Source organism: Topomyia yanbarensis, chromosome 3, assembly GCF_030247195.1.
Source record: "Topomyia yanbarensis strain Yona2022 chromosome 3, ASM3024719v1, whole genome shotgun sequence".
NCBI lineage: Eukaryota > Metazoa > Arthropoda > Insecta > Diptera > Culicidae > Topomyia > Topomyia yanbarensis.
In genome coordinates, this window is record NC_080672.1 from 193338479 (window position 1) to 193354006 (window position 15528).

The window sequence follows — 15528 nt, forward strand, 5'->3', positions numbered from 1 at the left end:
TCAAAGAAAGTGTTCACTTATCGTTTCAGAAGCGATGAGCATATCGTCAATGAACACTATTACTCGACCATCCATTTTATATTTTTGCCTTTCTCATATAGAAAGGTTATGCAATCACTCTGAAAAACGTCAACCTAATCCCGGCCCGGAGGGCCGAGTGTCATATCCCATTCGACTCAGTTCGTCGAGATCGGAAAAAGTCTGTATGTGTGTGTGTATGTATGTATGTGTGTGTGTATGTGTGTGTGTACGTATGTGCGTATGTGTCAAATAATGTCACTCATTTTTCTCAGAGATGGCTGGACCGATTTGCCCAAACTTAGTCTCAAATGAAAGGTGCAACCTTCCCATCGGCTGCTATTGAATTTTGGATCGATCGGAATTCTGGTTTCGGAATTACGGGTTTCAGAGTGCGGCCACACAGAAATTTCTCATATAAACTATAGGAAAAATTAAAAATAGAATTTTTATTTTTGTTGCTAAATGTGTTCAAGGTGCATGAAACGTCGAGATTTGATGCAAACTCGAAAAAAAATTTGACGACGATTCACTTTTTTGGATTTTGGCACATTTTTGCCTTTCTCATATAGAAAGGTTATGCAATCACTCTGAAAAACGTCAAGCTAATCCCGGCCCGGAGGGCCGAGTGTCATATCCCATTCGACTCAGTTCGTCGAGATCGGAAAAAGTCTGTATGTGTGTGTGTATGTGTGTGTATGTATGTGCGTATGTGTCAAATAATGTCAATCATTTTTCTCAGAGATGGCTGGACCGATTTGCCCAAACTTAGTCTCAAATGAAAGGTGCAACCTTCCCATCGGCTGCTATTGAATTTTGGATCGATCGGAATTCTGGTTCCGGAATTACGGGTTTCAGAGTGCGGCCACACAGAAATTTCTCATATAAACTATAGCAAAAATTAAAAATAGAATTTTTATTTTTGATGCTAAATTTGTTCAAGGTGCATGAAACGTCGAGATTTGATGCAAACTCGAAAAAAAATTTGACGACGATTCACTTTTTTGGATTTTGGCACATTTTTGCCTTTCTCATATAGAAAGGTTATGCAATCACTCTGAAAAACGGCAACGTAAACCCGGCCCGGAGGGCCGAGTGTCATGTCCCATTCGACTCAGTTCGTCGAGATCGGAAAAAGTCTGTATGTGTGTGTGTATGTATGTATGTGTGTGTATGTGTGTGTATGTATGTGCGTATGTGTCAAATAATGTCACTCATTTTTCTCAGAGATGGCTGGACCGATTTGCCCAAACTTAGTCTCAAATGAAAGGTGCAACCTTCCCATCGGCTGCTATTGGATTTTGGATCGATCGGAATTCTGGTTTCGGAATTACGGGTTTCAGAGTGCGGCCACACAGAAATTTCTCATATAAACTATAGGAAAAATTAAAAATAGAATTTTTATTTTTGATGCTAAATGTGTTCAAGGTGCATGAAACGTCGAGCTTTGATGCAAACTCGAAAAAAAAATTTGACGACGATTCACTTTTTTGGATTTTGGCACATTTTTGCCTCTCTCATATAGAAAGGTTATGCAATCACTCTGAAAAACGTCAACCTAATCCCGGCCAAATTTTTTTTTCGACTCGCATAAGGTTTCTGGATTTTAACAGGGGCGTAGTTGATGGTTTACGGAGAGGGGTTACCCCCCCCCCCCCTCTACTGTTCACTCCCCTCCTTTAAAAATCTCCTTAAATCAGCCCTCAGACCACCACCCCATCCAGCCCTCATACCCGTCCCTTTCAACTCCATCATCTTTAAACCACCACTATATCACAAAGCATACCAATTTAAGCTGGGGAGTCGTTCGTTCATGGGACTTTCGTCCTCCTCACATACCCACCCCCGCATGACAAAATGAGTTAGCAAGCAGAAAGCATTGATCTAATGCTGATTAGGCTAATGGAGTATGATATTTCTAGAGAAAATTTTCAATAGGACGTAAGTAACATTGAGAGCCTCTCTTTGTTTACTTTCTCTTTCGTTTATTACGACGTCATTATAACACTTTGTACTAATTTTCCAGTACATATCGAAAGCCGACAGTTTTTACTACAATATTATGCAAAGAGTAGAGTATTTAATGTTGAAATGGCCGAATAATGAACAGAAGAGAAAGACCTCAAAGAGAATCTCTCATTATTACTTACGTCCTATTGAAAATTTTCTCTAGATTTTTTTTGTTTCAAGTGTTTCACCGTCGACACGTAGCTCATCAAGTTCATGGCTGGCATGCCATTGTGTATAAGTGCAAAGTGTACTAAGAATGTAATGGACATTTCTACAAGTATGTTGAACATAAAAAGCCTCCGTGCCATAGTTTAGAGAAATGAGAAAGGCACAATTGCACCGCTAGGTGGATTAAAACAGGTTTTTTATATTATTTTCTATTTGATTATATTGTTTTGTTTGTATTACATTTCTAATTTAGTATATTGGGTGCCACAAGTGGTGACTTTTCATCCCTATTGTTTACATGATTCAGTTAATTATTATTAAGATATAATATGCTTTCGCAGTTAAGTATTTTTTTCAGTAGGATGTTTTAAACCTACTTGTCTTGTGAATAAGTAGCTAAACAAATCTTATAAACTAACTTATAAACTATAAAGAGAGCTAATCGTTGCAATTGAAGATTACAACGATTTTTGTTGGATGCTGCTTATAATACTGTTCGTCATAATTTCTAATGTTTCTATGTTCGCGAGTCTGTGCACCTCTTTTGTGCTAAACCAGGGAGGACGCTTCAAAATCATTTTCAGAATTTTATTCTGAATCCTTTGAAGCGTTTTCTTCCAAGTAGTACAAAAACTTGCCCAGATTGGCACTGCATATAGCATTGCCGGTCTAAATATTTGTTTATAAATTAATAGTTTGTTCTTTAGGCAGATCCTAGAATTCCTATTTATAAGAGGGTATAAACATTTTATATATTTGTTGCATTTTGTTTGGATTCCTTCAATGTGATCCTTAAAAGTGAATTTTATCCTAAATCAAACCCATGTATTTATCTTGATCTGACCACGTTAAATTCAAACCAATAAATTTAATAATATGGTTATTATTTGGTTTAAGAGAGCTCTTGGATTATGCGGAAACACAATCAATTGTATTTTTGCCGCATTAGTGGAAATTTTCCATTTTTTCAGGTAATCATTAAAAATATTCAAGCTTCGTTGCAGTCGACTGCAGATAATACGAGTCCTACCAGTAGCTGAGATGCTAGTATCATCACAGAAAAGTGACTTTTTATAGCCTGTAGGTAGATTTGGAAGATCAAAGGTAAAAATATTGTATAGGATTGGTGCGACGCTTGATCCTTGAGGGACGCCTGCTTTAACTTATTAGATTTACATTAGATTTACAATTCTGATAAGAAACCTGTAGGGTTCGGTTAGTAAGATAATTTTTAATAATCTTTATTATGTAAATTGGAAAATTGAAATCCCACATTTTGGCAATTAATCCTTTGTGCCAAAAACAGTCGAAAGCTTTTTCGATGTCTAGAAAAGCAACTTCAGTGGAATAGCCCTCTGAGATATTTACCTTTATCATGTTAGTTACTCTCACAAGCATAGGCGTGCGCAGCCTTTTCCATTAGGGAGGGGGGGGGGCTAACAGATTCAAAACTTTCAGTTATGGCCTTCATTATCAGTTAGATTTCTGGTATAAGTTTGATTATAAAACAGTTATTTTATTTTGTTATAGAAATTCACGTTGCTTCATTTATTTTATAAATCTAGAAGAAATCAATATTAAACATTTTCAATTTCATTGAAATTTTGTTTTTCGTAAATTGGAGCTTTACGGTCATAACTGCAATTTTCCGCAACACAAAATTTATAGTCCTTGGGAATATCTCAGTGATCTTTCGGCATTTTCAACTTCATTGAAATTTTGTTTTTCGTAAATTGGAGCTTTACGGCCATAACTGCAATTGTCCGCAACACCAAATTTATACTCCTTGGGAATATCTCAGTGATCTTTGGCAACTTTGGTCGCATTAGCCTTTGTATTTATTGAATGTGTTCAGATCCTGAGCATACGTTTTTCAGACCCACGATTTTGGCCGTAATGCTTTGCTTTACGGTCCACTTCTATTGCTTGATAGACCTGTACTTGAAGAAAACTTCCCAAATCCATGCCCGAAAGTCCTGGATTAACTTTGAAAGGCTTCATGAAGTCCTGACGCAGTTTCCGGCACCGCTTCGACAACACGATGGCACCTTCTGGACAGCAGACAAACATTACTTGAAATGTGTTCGTACTGCACATATCGCTGTCGGTTCCGACAGCATGAAGTAACAAGTTACTTTAAGCTTGTTCGGACATGCCGTAGACTCAGGTGATCCGCATTTCTAATGCCAAAAGATCCAGACTCCTACGGTAGCAGACAAAGGGTTAAGTTGCAGGTAAACTCTAAGCTTGCTCATATATGACCCTTTCTACGCTTTTCTAAACTTTCACCATTCAACTCCTTGCTCTCCCTTGAGTACTATGGCTAATATTGAAAAATATACTTCACCTTCCAGTCCCTTGCTAATTAAATGCCGTAACAACTGTAAGCTTTAGGCTTAAAAAATAATTTGATTCTACTTTTATTTTTTTAAATTTATTTTTATGATATCTATTTTTCAGGATAATACGTGCATTCTCACCAAGATTTTCACCAAAATATTACAATTATAATTTATAAAAAAATCTCTATCTATAGGTTTGGGTGAATCTCTATTGTATTTATAAGAAAAATGGAAACTAACAAAAAACTTCTGAACAACTCCGAGAATCATGTTTGAAATAGTCTTTCTGTAGGAAAAAAAATTATTAACACTTTTCGAGGTGGGTGTGAGTGGTCCAAATTACATTTAGAAAACATAGTTAGGAAAGAAATCAATTTTTTTTTCGTAAACCAGTGCTATTTATAACGACCGAAGAATCCGGGTATTTCATGCAAACCATGCACTATGGGGAGGCAAAATCGAAAATTGCATCAACTCCAATTTAATTCAATTCTTTACTGAGTATTAATATAAACTCTAGCTAAGAAGAGTATCTCGGAAAAAAACTAGGAGTGGGTAATGTCCGGGACGTAACCGCGGTGTTGACGTAGGACTAAACTTGGGCATATCATATGACATTCATGGATAATTTGAGCCAATGCACTTTTTGAATGAATGTTTACTGGAAATTTCATGTCGAATGAGATTGCCACATTCACTGATTTTCTAGGAGTTGCAAAAACCTTCGGGTTTGTAGATTAATTTGATAAACATTTGTTACAGTAAAATGTGTAATTTAAATGTAAAAAGGGAGGAATAAGAGATTAGTGTGTACTGCAAGAGGTGGGCATTTGACAGCCCGCTTGAAAACAAAAGATCGCTGCACAATTTGCTTGAAAACAAATCCCCGGAAGAACGGGTGCCAAAATAAAAATGGATAGTCTGAAAAAAGAGGTTGACCGAGTACGGTCGGTGGTTTCCCGATATTCTAAGTGAGGACTTTGGATTGCGTCTGGTTTTCGATCCGTTTAATTACTCTAGCCGGGAGGTGCGGGAGAAAAATCGTTTTTTCGTTAATTTGACCTCGACCGATTCGGGTGCTCTTCACGATTCGACTAGTTTCATGCTTCTGTCGGAGGCGTCTGTGGCGGACGTGAATTCAAGGTTGGAGAAACCGGTGACGGCTTTGCAATACCGGCCAAACTTTGTTGTGAAAGGACCGGCCGCATACGAGGAGGACAATTGGAAGTGGATTAAGATAGGCGAAACGATCTATCGGAATCTGAAGCCGTGTACGAGGTGCATCTTCATCAACGTGGATCCGGAAACTGGAATACCCAGCACAAACTCGGAACCACTAAAGACGCTCAAAACGTACCGTCGACAACCGGGCCTTGGCGATGATCCAGCTCGGCAGCTACACACAACCACGACAGCCTCAGTGGAGATCGACCGCGGTCTCTGATGACCTCAGCATTATCGGGTAAGCCTGCACACTATTAATTCTCACCTCCCCTTATTAGCTCTTGCCATTAAATATATATGTTTTGGGATTATTAGACATTCTCTGTCTGTTTTGGGTGAAGCCAATTATTTGTTACAATGGCGCCCAACATAAAATCCCACATGTTTATTTGAGCCAATTAGTAGATTAGTGTAACATTAAAGATTTGTGGTAGTAATTAAGTTTATTTGGTTTGCGATCCATTAAGAAACTTTTAGGATGGACTTCACCCATCTAAATGACGAAGAGATCAACTACGAGTTGGCCTTACGTCACATGGTTAATCTAGGTTCTATGACTCATAGAGTCAAAGTTCAAAAGTTGAGGGCCGCTGTTCAAGATGACCGGACCCGAAACATTTTTCACAACAGTTCGGATCACGTTATGAGTCCAACTGTTAATATAGAATCCTGTCAGGTAGCCATTTATGAGCTACAGAAAGCTGTCGGACCTGCTCTTCAGAGCACCGACAAGCAAAATTTAAGTCAATTACGGTCGCGACTCGTACATTATAGGAACAGGTTGGCATGTCTCAAGCCGCCGGGTTTCCTAGCAGACGCGCACAGATCGCTCGACGCGCTTGTCAGAGTGTTAATCAGTGACGTGAACAGTGCTTCAACCAATCCAGTGAGTGTGGCAGGTTATGGAAGTGCAGGAGGGGCAGTGCCAAAAACCAATCGGCAGCTGCTAGCGGACGAGAACAATCCAACGCAAGACGATAACGGCGCCAGGGCGACTGGACCGGACGCGTCGACAGAGCATAGCAGAAGAAGCAGTCAACATACAACGCTTCCGGCATCCAGCTCGTTACTATCCGCGAGCCGAGGGCAAGGTGCTCTCGAATTGGACTTCTCCGGCAGACGTTTCTATAGCGATCACGGACGGATTACGACAGAGTCACATTACACGCCGCCACCACTGGACATTCCACCGACTCCCAGGAGTGTTCACAATCACGAGCGGTGGGACAATTCGCGCTTAGCGGATCAGCAAGAAGAGGAGAGAGCCGGCTGGAATTCGATCGATAACCAACGCAGGTCGGAACGAAACGACCGAGCAGGAACAGCCAGCGGCACGAGAGGAAACAGGAACGTATGGGAAGAGTACGACCAGCTGCGCGATGATTTACTGCATCACCTACTGCGGCGAGACACCAGAACGGCGAGCGATCGGGGCGACGACAGGCGCACAACGAAAGCAGTACACAACTGGCCATTTAAGTTTCGGGGAGAGAAGGACACAACGTCGCTAAACATATTCTTGGACCGAGTTGAAACATTCGCTAGATCGGAAGGGATGAACGACGACACCTTATTGGCATCGATCAAACATCTGTTACAGGAAGATGCTTTGGATTGGTACGCACGAGCCATGGCGCAGCACACATTACTTTCCTGGAAGGCATTCAAACGGGAGATACGGAAGGAATTCCTACCCAGTGGATATGCACAGATTTTGCGCCTTGAGGCTTGCTTCCGATTCCAAGGACCCAACGAGGCATTTTCGAAATATTATAGGGATATCGCAGCATTATTTCGGTTTGTTACGCCACCGATGTGCGAGGAAGAGAAGTTTTTCATCGTAAAGAAAAACATGAATGCCGATTATGCAGCGATCGTGACCGCAGCCAGACCACACACTATACAGGAAATGGTGGAAATCTGCACCAGCTACGATGAAACGAGGATGCTTCTGAACAGGCAACGCAGGGTTCCAATTCCGCACAGTGCGCTTTTAGAGCCTAGTTTCGCAACACCCACTGTTGTACCAAGACCAGCACCGGCAATGCAGCATCAACCACGGTTCGGCAGGGTACACACAGTAGAGCTGGAGGAAAACTCGGCAGGCGGATTGGTCGACGGGCAAAATTCCTCGCTCGATGAAGAAGGAGCATACTCGCAACATGATGACGGATACTGGCAGCTGAAGATAGACCAGCTCACGGAGCAAGTCAGCGCGCTGAAGATGCAGTTGACGACGAGGAACGCTAGACCAACGTTTACGTCAGCACATAATTTGGAGAAGGCGAACGTCGCACAGCAGCACAGACAATACGCGTCACAACCACTCACGCAGCAGACACAGCGTCAGTACAGCAACCAGGTACAGAGACAGCAACCTCCGCCTGCGCAGCACCACTCTCGGGAGTTGCAAGCTCCGCAGAACGCAGTACGAGGAGAGCAAGACAGAGCTGGGGAACACAGACCAGATCCGATAGACCAGAGACGTACGGGTATGATCTGTTGGAACTGCGATGAGGAAGGACATCGTTTTATGGATTGTGCAAAGCCACAGGCAATTCTTTTCTGCTATCGTTGTGGACGAAAGGGATACTCTCTACGCAGCTGCATCACGTGTCGGACAGATGCGGGAAACGCCACCGCGGGGAATCTGCAATAGAGGGTAAGGAATCTCCGCAATCAATAGAAAACCCCTCCGATACCACCGAACTAGGATTACTAAATACAATTATCATTAATCCCGGACTAGACAATCGCCCACATGCAATCATTAGTATACTGGGCAAAGAAATGACAGCGCTGCTGGATAGCGGGGCGAACTGCTCACTGCTAGGTGGCAACAATGTAAAGATCGTCGAACAGCTAAGTCTGCGCAAAGGAAACGTGATTGGAGGCATCAAAACAGCGGACGGCACGCAACATAAAATTTCACACTTCGTTCGAGTGCCGATAGTTTTTAACAACCGGAACGAGACCATCCCATTGCTGTTGGTTCCGACAATTCCGGATGACAACGGATGGATGGATCCTGGGCATGAACTTTTGGGACAAGTTCGGAGTCAAAGCAACATGCTGCAGTGTGGAAACAGAGCTGGAGGAGACGGAGCTGAACGAGGATGAGCCAATGAAAGTCCTGAGCGCAGCACAACACAGACAGCTTAAGGAAACGCTTGCGAAGTTCCCAACAGCGGAAGGAAGGCTGGGCAGGACAACATTATATGAGCACCGAATAGACGTCGGAGACGCACCACCACGCAAGCAGCGACACTATCCAATGTCTCCGTATGTGCTAGAAGAAGTGAACCGCGAGATCGACAGGATGCTCGCTCTGGATGTGATAGAAGAAGCGCTATTTTCTCCGTGGAACAACCCACTGGTAGCGGTTAAGAAGAAAACTGGGAAGTACCGGGTCTGTCTGGACGCCCGCCACTTAAACTCGGTGATGGTGAACGAAGGGTACCCTATTCCGCAAATCTCGTCGATCATCAACAATCTCGGCGGCTGCGAGTACATTTCGTCAATCGATCTCAAGGATGCGTTTTGGCAGTTACCGTTGCAGGAGGCATCTAGACCGTTGACAGCATTTACGGTTCCATCACGAGGACACTTCCAGTTCAAGGTAGTTCCCTTCGGACTTTGTACAGCGAGTCAAGCCCTCGCGCGACTAATGACACACTTGTTCGCTGACATGGAACCATACGTATTTCACTACCTGGACGACATCGTAATCTGCTCCAAAACGTTCGACGAACACATCAAGCTGTTGGAAGAAGTAGCGAGGCGTCTACGAAGAGCAAACTTGACGATATCGCCAGAGAAATCCAAGTTCTGTCGTCGAGAAATCAGATATCTGGGGTACATTTTGAATGAGAGCGGATGGAAAGTCGATGAAGAAAAGATCGAGAGCATCGTGAAATTCCCAGCTCCAACGAATCGGAAGGAGGTGCAACGGTTTCTCGGCATGTGCAATTGGTACCGACGTTTTATAGCAGATTTCTCTCGAGTGGCAGTACCAATAACGGAACTGACGAAGACAAGGAATAAGTTTCGATGGAATACGCAAGCAGACGAAGCATTCCTAAAGCTCAAAGCAGCGTTGGTATCAGCCCCGGTGTTGGCAATACCGGACTATACAATGCCATTCGCTATTGCCTGCGATGCCAGCGATGTCGCGATTGGAGCCGTACTGACGCAGGAGACCGACGGAGAAGAACACCCGATTTGCTACTTTTCACAGAAGCTATCATCTTCGGAACGGAAGTATTCGGTAACGGAACGGGAATGTCTGGCGGTCATCCGCGCCAACGAGAAGTTCCGAGGGTACATAGAAGGAGTGAAGTTTACAGTTTTTTGCGACCATGCCGCACTCAGCTACCTGCGATCGATGAAGAATCCGACAGCCCTCATGAGCCGGTGGTTGTTACGTTTAAACGCATTCGACTTTGAGATCAAGTACCGGAAGGGAAGCATCAACGTAGTGCCGGACGCACTATCACGGATAGTGGCATCGGTGTCCTTCGACGGTGCGAACTCCACTGATTCGTGGTACATGCAGCTAAAGGATAAAGTACAGAAGGAAGGCGATCGTTTCCCGGACTTCAGGTTAGCGAACGACGAGCTGTACAAGAACTGTTTAAGCAAGGACGAAGATGGAAATGCGATCCACTTGTGGAAAAAGGTGGTACCATTCGAAGAGCGACGCGGGTTAATAGGCAAGTTCCATGACTCACCTACAGCAGCACACTTGGGTTTCCACAGAACTCTTCAGAAACTTCAAGCCCATTTTCACTGGCCGAAGATGCGGGAGGAGGTAAGCAACTACGTCAAGAGCTGTCAAACCTGCAAGGCAAGTAAAGCACCAAACACAAGGATGATGCCACAGATGGGAAACTTGAAGCCAGCCAAAATGCCCTGGGAGTTAATATCAATGGACTTCGTTGGTCCGTTCACACGCTCGAAGCAGGGAAACACAGTCATGCTAGTAGTCGTAGATTGGATCACGAAATACGTCGTCGCACATCCAATGAAAAACGCGGACGCTTCAAAGATGGTTCAGTTTCTGGAGCAGGAAGTCTTCTTGAAGTTTTCACGTCCCAGAATAGTTTTATCGGACAATGGAAAACAGTTCGAGTCGACGGTGTTCAAGTCATTGCTAGCTCGGCACAACATCGTGCATATGAAGACGGCTTACTACTGCCCAATGGTAAACAATGCAGAGCGGGTCAACAGAGTACTAATCACCTGCATTCGAGCATTGCTAGAAGGAGATCATCGAGAGTGGGATTCACAGCTTCCAGCAATCACGGCGGCCATCAACGGTGCGAAACATGATGCGACCGGAGTAAGTCCACATTTCGCCAACTTTGGAAGGGACCTAATACTTCACACAGATCTCTACGTGCAACAAAGTCTCAACACCCCAGACGACCCCAAGGTAGCACAGGATATGCGACTGTCAACGGTTCGGCGGGTACAGGAATTCGTACTGCGACGCATCAGGAACAATCACGAAAAGGCGAAGCAGAGATACAATCTTCGAACACGAACAGTAGCATTCAAACCGGGAGATTTGGTATGGCGTAGAACCTTCGGTCAGTCGTCGAAAGCAAACCACGTGAACCGCAAACTTGATTCCAAGTTCGTTCCAGCGATAGTCAAAGACGTCCTGGGCGTCAACCTGTACACTCTAGAAGACGTAGCCACGGGAAAGAGAGGCAGGTTTCACGCAAAGGACATTAAGGCGGATTAGAGAAAATTTACCCAGCTATGTCGGCAGGCTCCAACCTGCTAACCACGAGCATCATGCTCCCAAAATACCGTTAGCCGATCGGGACAAATCGTGCCCTGTCATGGTGTGGCGAGCAATAACTTTTCAAACTACCTCCCCATCATGGCACACCAGCCAGCGTCATTTGGATTCGAAGAGCGGTCTAGGAAGGCCCATGACAACTCGCAGTCGCAGCAAAGAGCTGTCGTGACGCGAGGGACGGGACAGGACTTCCATCAACGAGGACAGAAGCCTTCAGCAGGCAAGCCGTTAGCGAATCGGGAGAAAACGCACGTCGAGAAGCAGAAGCCTTCAGCAGGCAAGCCGTTAGCGAATCGGGAGAAAACGCACGTCGAGAAGCAAAAGCCTTCAGCAGGCAAGCCGTTGGCGATTCGGGAGAAAACGTGTTTCGAGAAGCAGAAGCCTTCAGCAGGCAAGCCGTTAGCGAATCGGGAGAAAACGCACGTCGAGAAGCAGAAGCCTTCAGCAGGCAAGCCGTTAGCGAATCGGGAGAAAACGCACGTCGAGAAGCAAAAGCCTTCAGCAGGCAAGCCGTTAGCGATTCGGGAGAAAACGTGTTTCGAGAAGCAGAAGCCTTCAGCAGGCAAGCCGTTAGCGATTCGAGAGAAAACGCATATCAAGAAAGCAGAAGCCTAAAACAGGCGCGCCTTTCGGAACGAGAGAAATCGACCAGAGAGCACGCGAGCGCAACAGGAAGGAAAGCAGGCAACCCCAAACTAGAGACGGAACTTTCGGAGCGAGTCTCGGGAAAACCTTGAGCCGTTGCACAGGGGTGCAGGTCGACGAAGGCGGACCCCTCTGGACTCCGCAGACATAGCAAAAGTCAATCTCATAGGTAAGCTGCTTCATGGTGACACATCAAACCAAGATAGACCTCAGTCACTGGCGCAAGCGCACGAGCCGTATTCGGAGCAAGCAAAACCATGCAGTGGATGGAGCAGAGCATACCAGGACAACAATTGAGCACAGCAGACCGAAGCGAAGCGGAATCACCAACGGACATACACCGCTCAGAGCGGGGGATTCAAGTAGGACGAAGCCAAGCACCCAACCCTCCTCACAACCTGCCAACTCCAGCTGCTTACACAACGTTCCAGCGTTTGCCGTTCTCGATACGGGAGAAATCGAAGCACGAGAGTCCACGACACGCAAGCCTCAGAAGGCCAGCCGTTTGTCAGAGCGAGAGAAACTGATACAGTAAGAATCCAGACGCGGACGGAACATAGATTCGGATAAGTAAGTAAGCTATGAGCAACACCAGCTACAAGCACAGAACGAAGACGTGAAACGAAAGATAAGTAATCCTGGATTGGTGTCGACAGCCTGTTAGATCCAGCACAGTCGCGATCCGTAAATCGGATCCATCAGACAGTTGTAGTGGGGGTCGATGTGAAATCAACCAAAAGAAACGCGATTCTGGGCGCGGTAAAACCCTAGCACTGGACTCATATCGATTTGGGAGACTAAATACCTCCTTTCCTACGCAGCTCTCAGTCTTAACAAACCAAATAATCTACCACATTATAAGTCCTTAGTTTCAGTATTAGTCTTAAGTGTTAATTCTAACCTATTTAGCCCTAATAATAGGTTAAGAGTTTATTGAATGTTTTGCCGTTGCAAACGATGGTTTCGAGTTTGAGACAAGGACTTACCCGGAGACTTATAGCCAAACTTTAGTTGGCGGATTCGCAATGTTTAGCCAGGATTCGCTGGCGGTATTATGTAGTTTTGTGATTTGTTTTTTGAGATTAGTTGTTCCGTAGCTAGCTGGAGCATGTAGAAGAATGTCGATACATCGAGCATCGCATTCAATTAGCGATTTAATTAGTCTCCGGGAGACTCCTTAAAGGAGTATGGCTCATAAATTTCTCATGAATCGAGCCATTGCCGATTCATGAGAAATTTTTCTGTAACGGCAATGTTGTGTTACAGTAAAATGTGTAATTTAAATGTAAAAAGGGAGGAATAAGAGATTAGTGTGTACTGCAAGAGATGGGCATTTGACAGCCCGCTTGAAAACAAAAGATCGCTGCACAATTTGCTTGAAAACAAATCCCCGGAAGAACGGGTGCCAAAATAAAAATGGATAATCTGAAAAAAGAGGTTGACCGAGTACGGTCGGTGGTTTCCCGATATTCTAAGTGAGGACTTTGGATTGCGTCTGGTTTTCGATCCGTTTAATTACTCTAGCCGGGAGGTGCGGGAGAAAAATCGTTTTTTCGTTAATTTGACCTCGACCGATTCGGGTGCTCTTCACGATTCGACTAGTTTCATGCTTCTGTCGGAGGCGTCTGTGGCGGACGTGAATTCAAGGTTGGAGAAACCGGTGACGGCTTTGCAATACCGGCCAAACTTTGTTGTGAAAGGACCGGCCGCATACGAGGAGGACAATTGGAAGTGGATTAAGATAGGCGAAACGATCTATCGGAATCTGAAGCCGTGTACGAGGTGCATCTTCATCAACGTGGATCCGGAAACTGGAATACCCAGCACAAACTCGGAACCACTAAAGACGCTCAAAACGTACCGTCGACAACCGGGCCTTGGCGATGATCCAGCTCGGCAGCTACACACAACCACGACAGCCTCAGTGGAGATCGACCGCGGTCTCTGATGACCTCAGCATTATCGGGTAAGCCTGCACACTATTAATTCTCACCTCCCCTTATTAGCTCTTGCCATTAAATATATATGTTTTGGGATTATTAGACATTCTCTGTCTGTTTTGGGTGAAGCCAATTATTTGTTACACATTTGCTTATATGAATCACTGGTAAATGTATACAAGAATTGACAGGCGCAAACTCAATTCAAGTTATTAAATGGAACTTTCTAATTCAATTCTTTCTCCATTATGTTTTCATCCTAAAAAGAACGGTTTGTAGATAACTATGTTTGGTGATACCAGACGAGAATCCTTGCTAACGATTCGAACCTTGCCCGAATTCGCATCTGCTGCGTACATACACGAACATTCCCCTTTCGCAGCTCATATCGAATGAGCATTGTATATCGGAATGCGATCTCTTTTATAAACTTCTTAGTGCAGATGGTAGTTCATCCCTTTGTGCGACAAATGAAAATATTTTCATCATTCGTTTTGGCGTGGCATTCGCTTAGTAGCAGGGTTGCCACATTCACTAATGTTCTAGAAAGATTTGCATTGTAGATTAATTCGATAAACATTGGTTTATATGTGTCATTGATAAAGTACAGCAGACTTGACAGGCGCAAACTCAATCCAAGTTATTAAAAGGAGCTTTCTAAATAAATTCTTTCTCCATTATATTTTCATCCTAATAAGAACGGTTTGCAGATAACTATTTTTGGTGATACCAGACGATTACATACACCAGATGCGTACATACACGAACATTCCCCTTTCGCAGCTCACATCGAATGAGCATTGTATATCGGAATGCGATCTCTTTTATAAACTTCTTAGTGCAGATGGTAGTCCATCCCTTTGTGCGACAAATGAAAATATTTTCATCATTCGTTTTGGCGTGGCATTCGCTTAGTAGCAGGGTTGCCACATTCACTAATGTTCTAGAAAGATTTGCATTGTAGATTAATTCGATAAACATTGGTTTATATGTGTCATTGATAAAGTACAGCAGACTTGACAGGCGCAAACTCAATCCAAGTTATTAAAAGGAGCTTTCTAAATAAATTCTTTCTCCATTATATTTTCATCCTAATAAGAACGGTTTGCAGATAACTATTTTTGGTGATACCAGACGATTACATACACCAGATGCGTACATACACGAACATTCCCCTTTCGCAGCTCACATCGAATGAGCATTGTATATCGGAATGCGATCTCTTTTATAAACTTCTTAGTGCAGATGGTAGTCCATCCCTTTGTGCGACAAATGAAAATATTTTCATCATTCTTTTTGGCGTGGCATTCGCTTAGTAGCAGGGTTTCCACATTCACTAATGTTCTAGAAAGATTTGCAAAAACCACCATTC

General features: G+C 43.9%; 2 protein-coding genes across 2 annotated transcripts; both read left to right on the plus strand.

Annotated features, from left to right (window-relative positions):
- The first annotated feature begins 5450 nt into the window (after positions 1–5450).
- On the plus strand, positions 5451–5982 carry LOC131687516 (mitochondrial amidoxime-reducing component 1-like). Its single transcript, XM_058971607.1, has 2 exons — positions 5451–5509; positions 5559–5982. The coding sequence occupies exons 1-2, from the start codon at positions 5451–5453 to the stop codon at positions 5980–5982; spliced, it is 483 nt and encodes a 160-aa protein (XP_058827590.1).
- A 7650-nt stretch (positions 5983–13632) lies between these two features.
- Positions 13633–14164, plus strand: LOC131687517 (mitochondrial amidoxime-reducing component 1-like). The gene is made up of 2 exons (XM_058971608.1): positions 13633–13691; positions 13741–14164. Exons 1-2 carry the CDS (start codon positions 13633–13635, stop codon positions 14162–14164), a joined length of 483 nt encoding a protein of 160 aa, XP_058827591.1.
- Positions 14165–15528: the final 1364 nt, after the last annotated feature.

Bases quoted from the DNA above. Each gene is read 5' to 3' on its own strand.
- LOC131687516 (XM_058971607.1), top strand. From the start codon at position 5,451: ATGGATAGTCTGAAAAAAGAGGTTGACCGAGTACGGTCGGTGGTTTCC. The intron at 5,510-5,558 runs GTGAGGACTTTG...TAATTACTCTAG, and splicing joins GTGGTTTCCCGATATTCTAA to CCGGGAGGTGCGGGAGAAAA.
- LOC131687517 (XM_058971608.1), top strand. From the start codon at position 13,633: ATGGATAATCTGAAAAAAGAGGTTGACCGAGTACGGTCGGTGGTTTCC. The intron at 13,692-13,740 runs GTGAGGACTTTG...TAATTACTCTAG, and splicing joins GTGGTTTCCCGATATTCTAA to CCGGGAGGTGCGGGAGAAAA.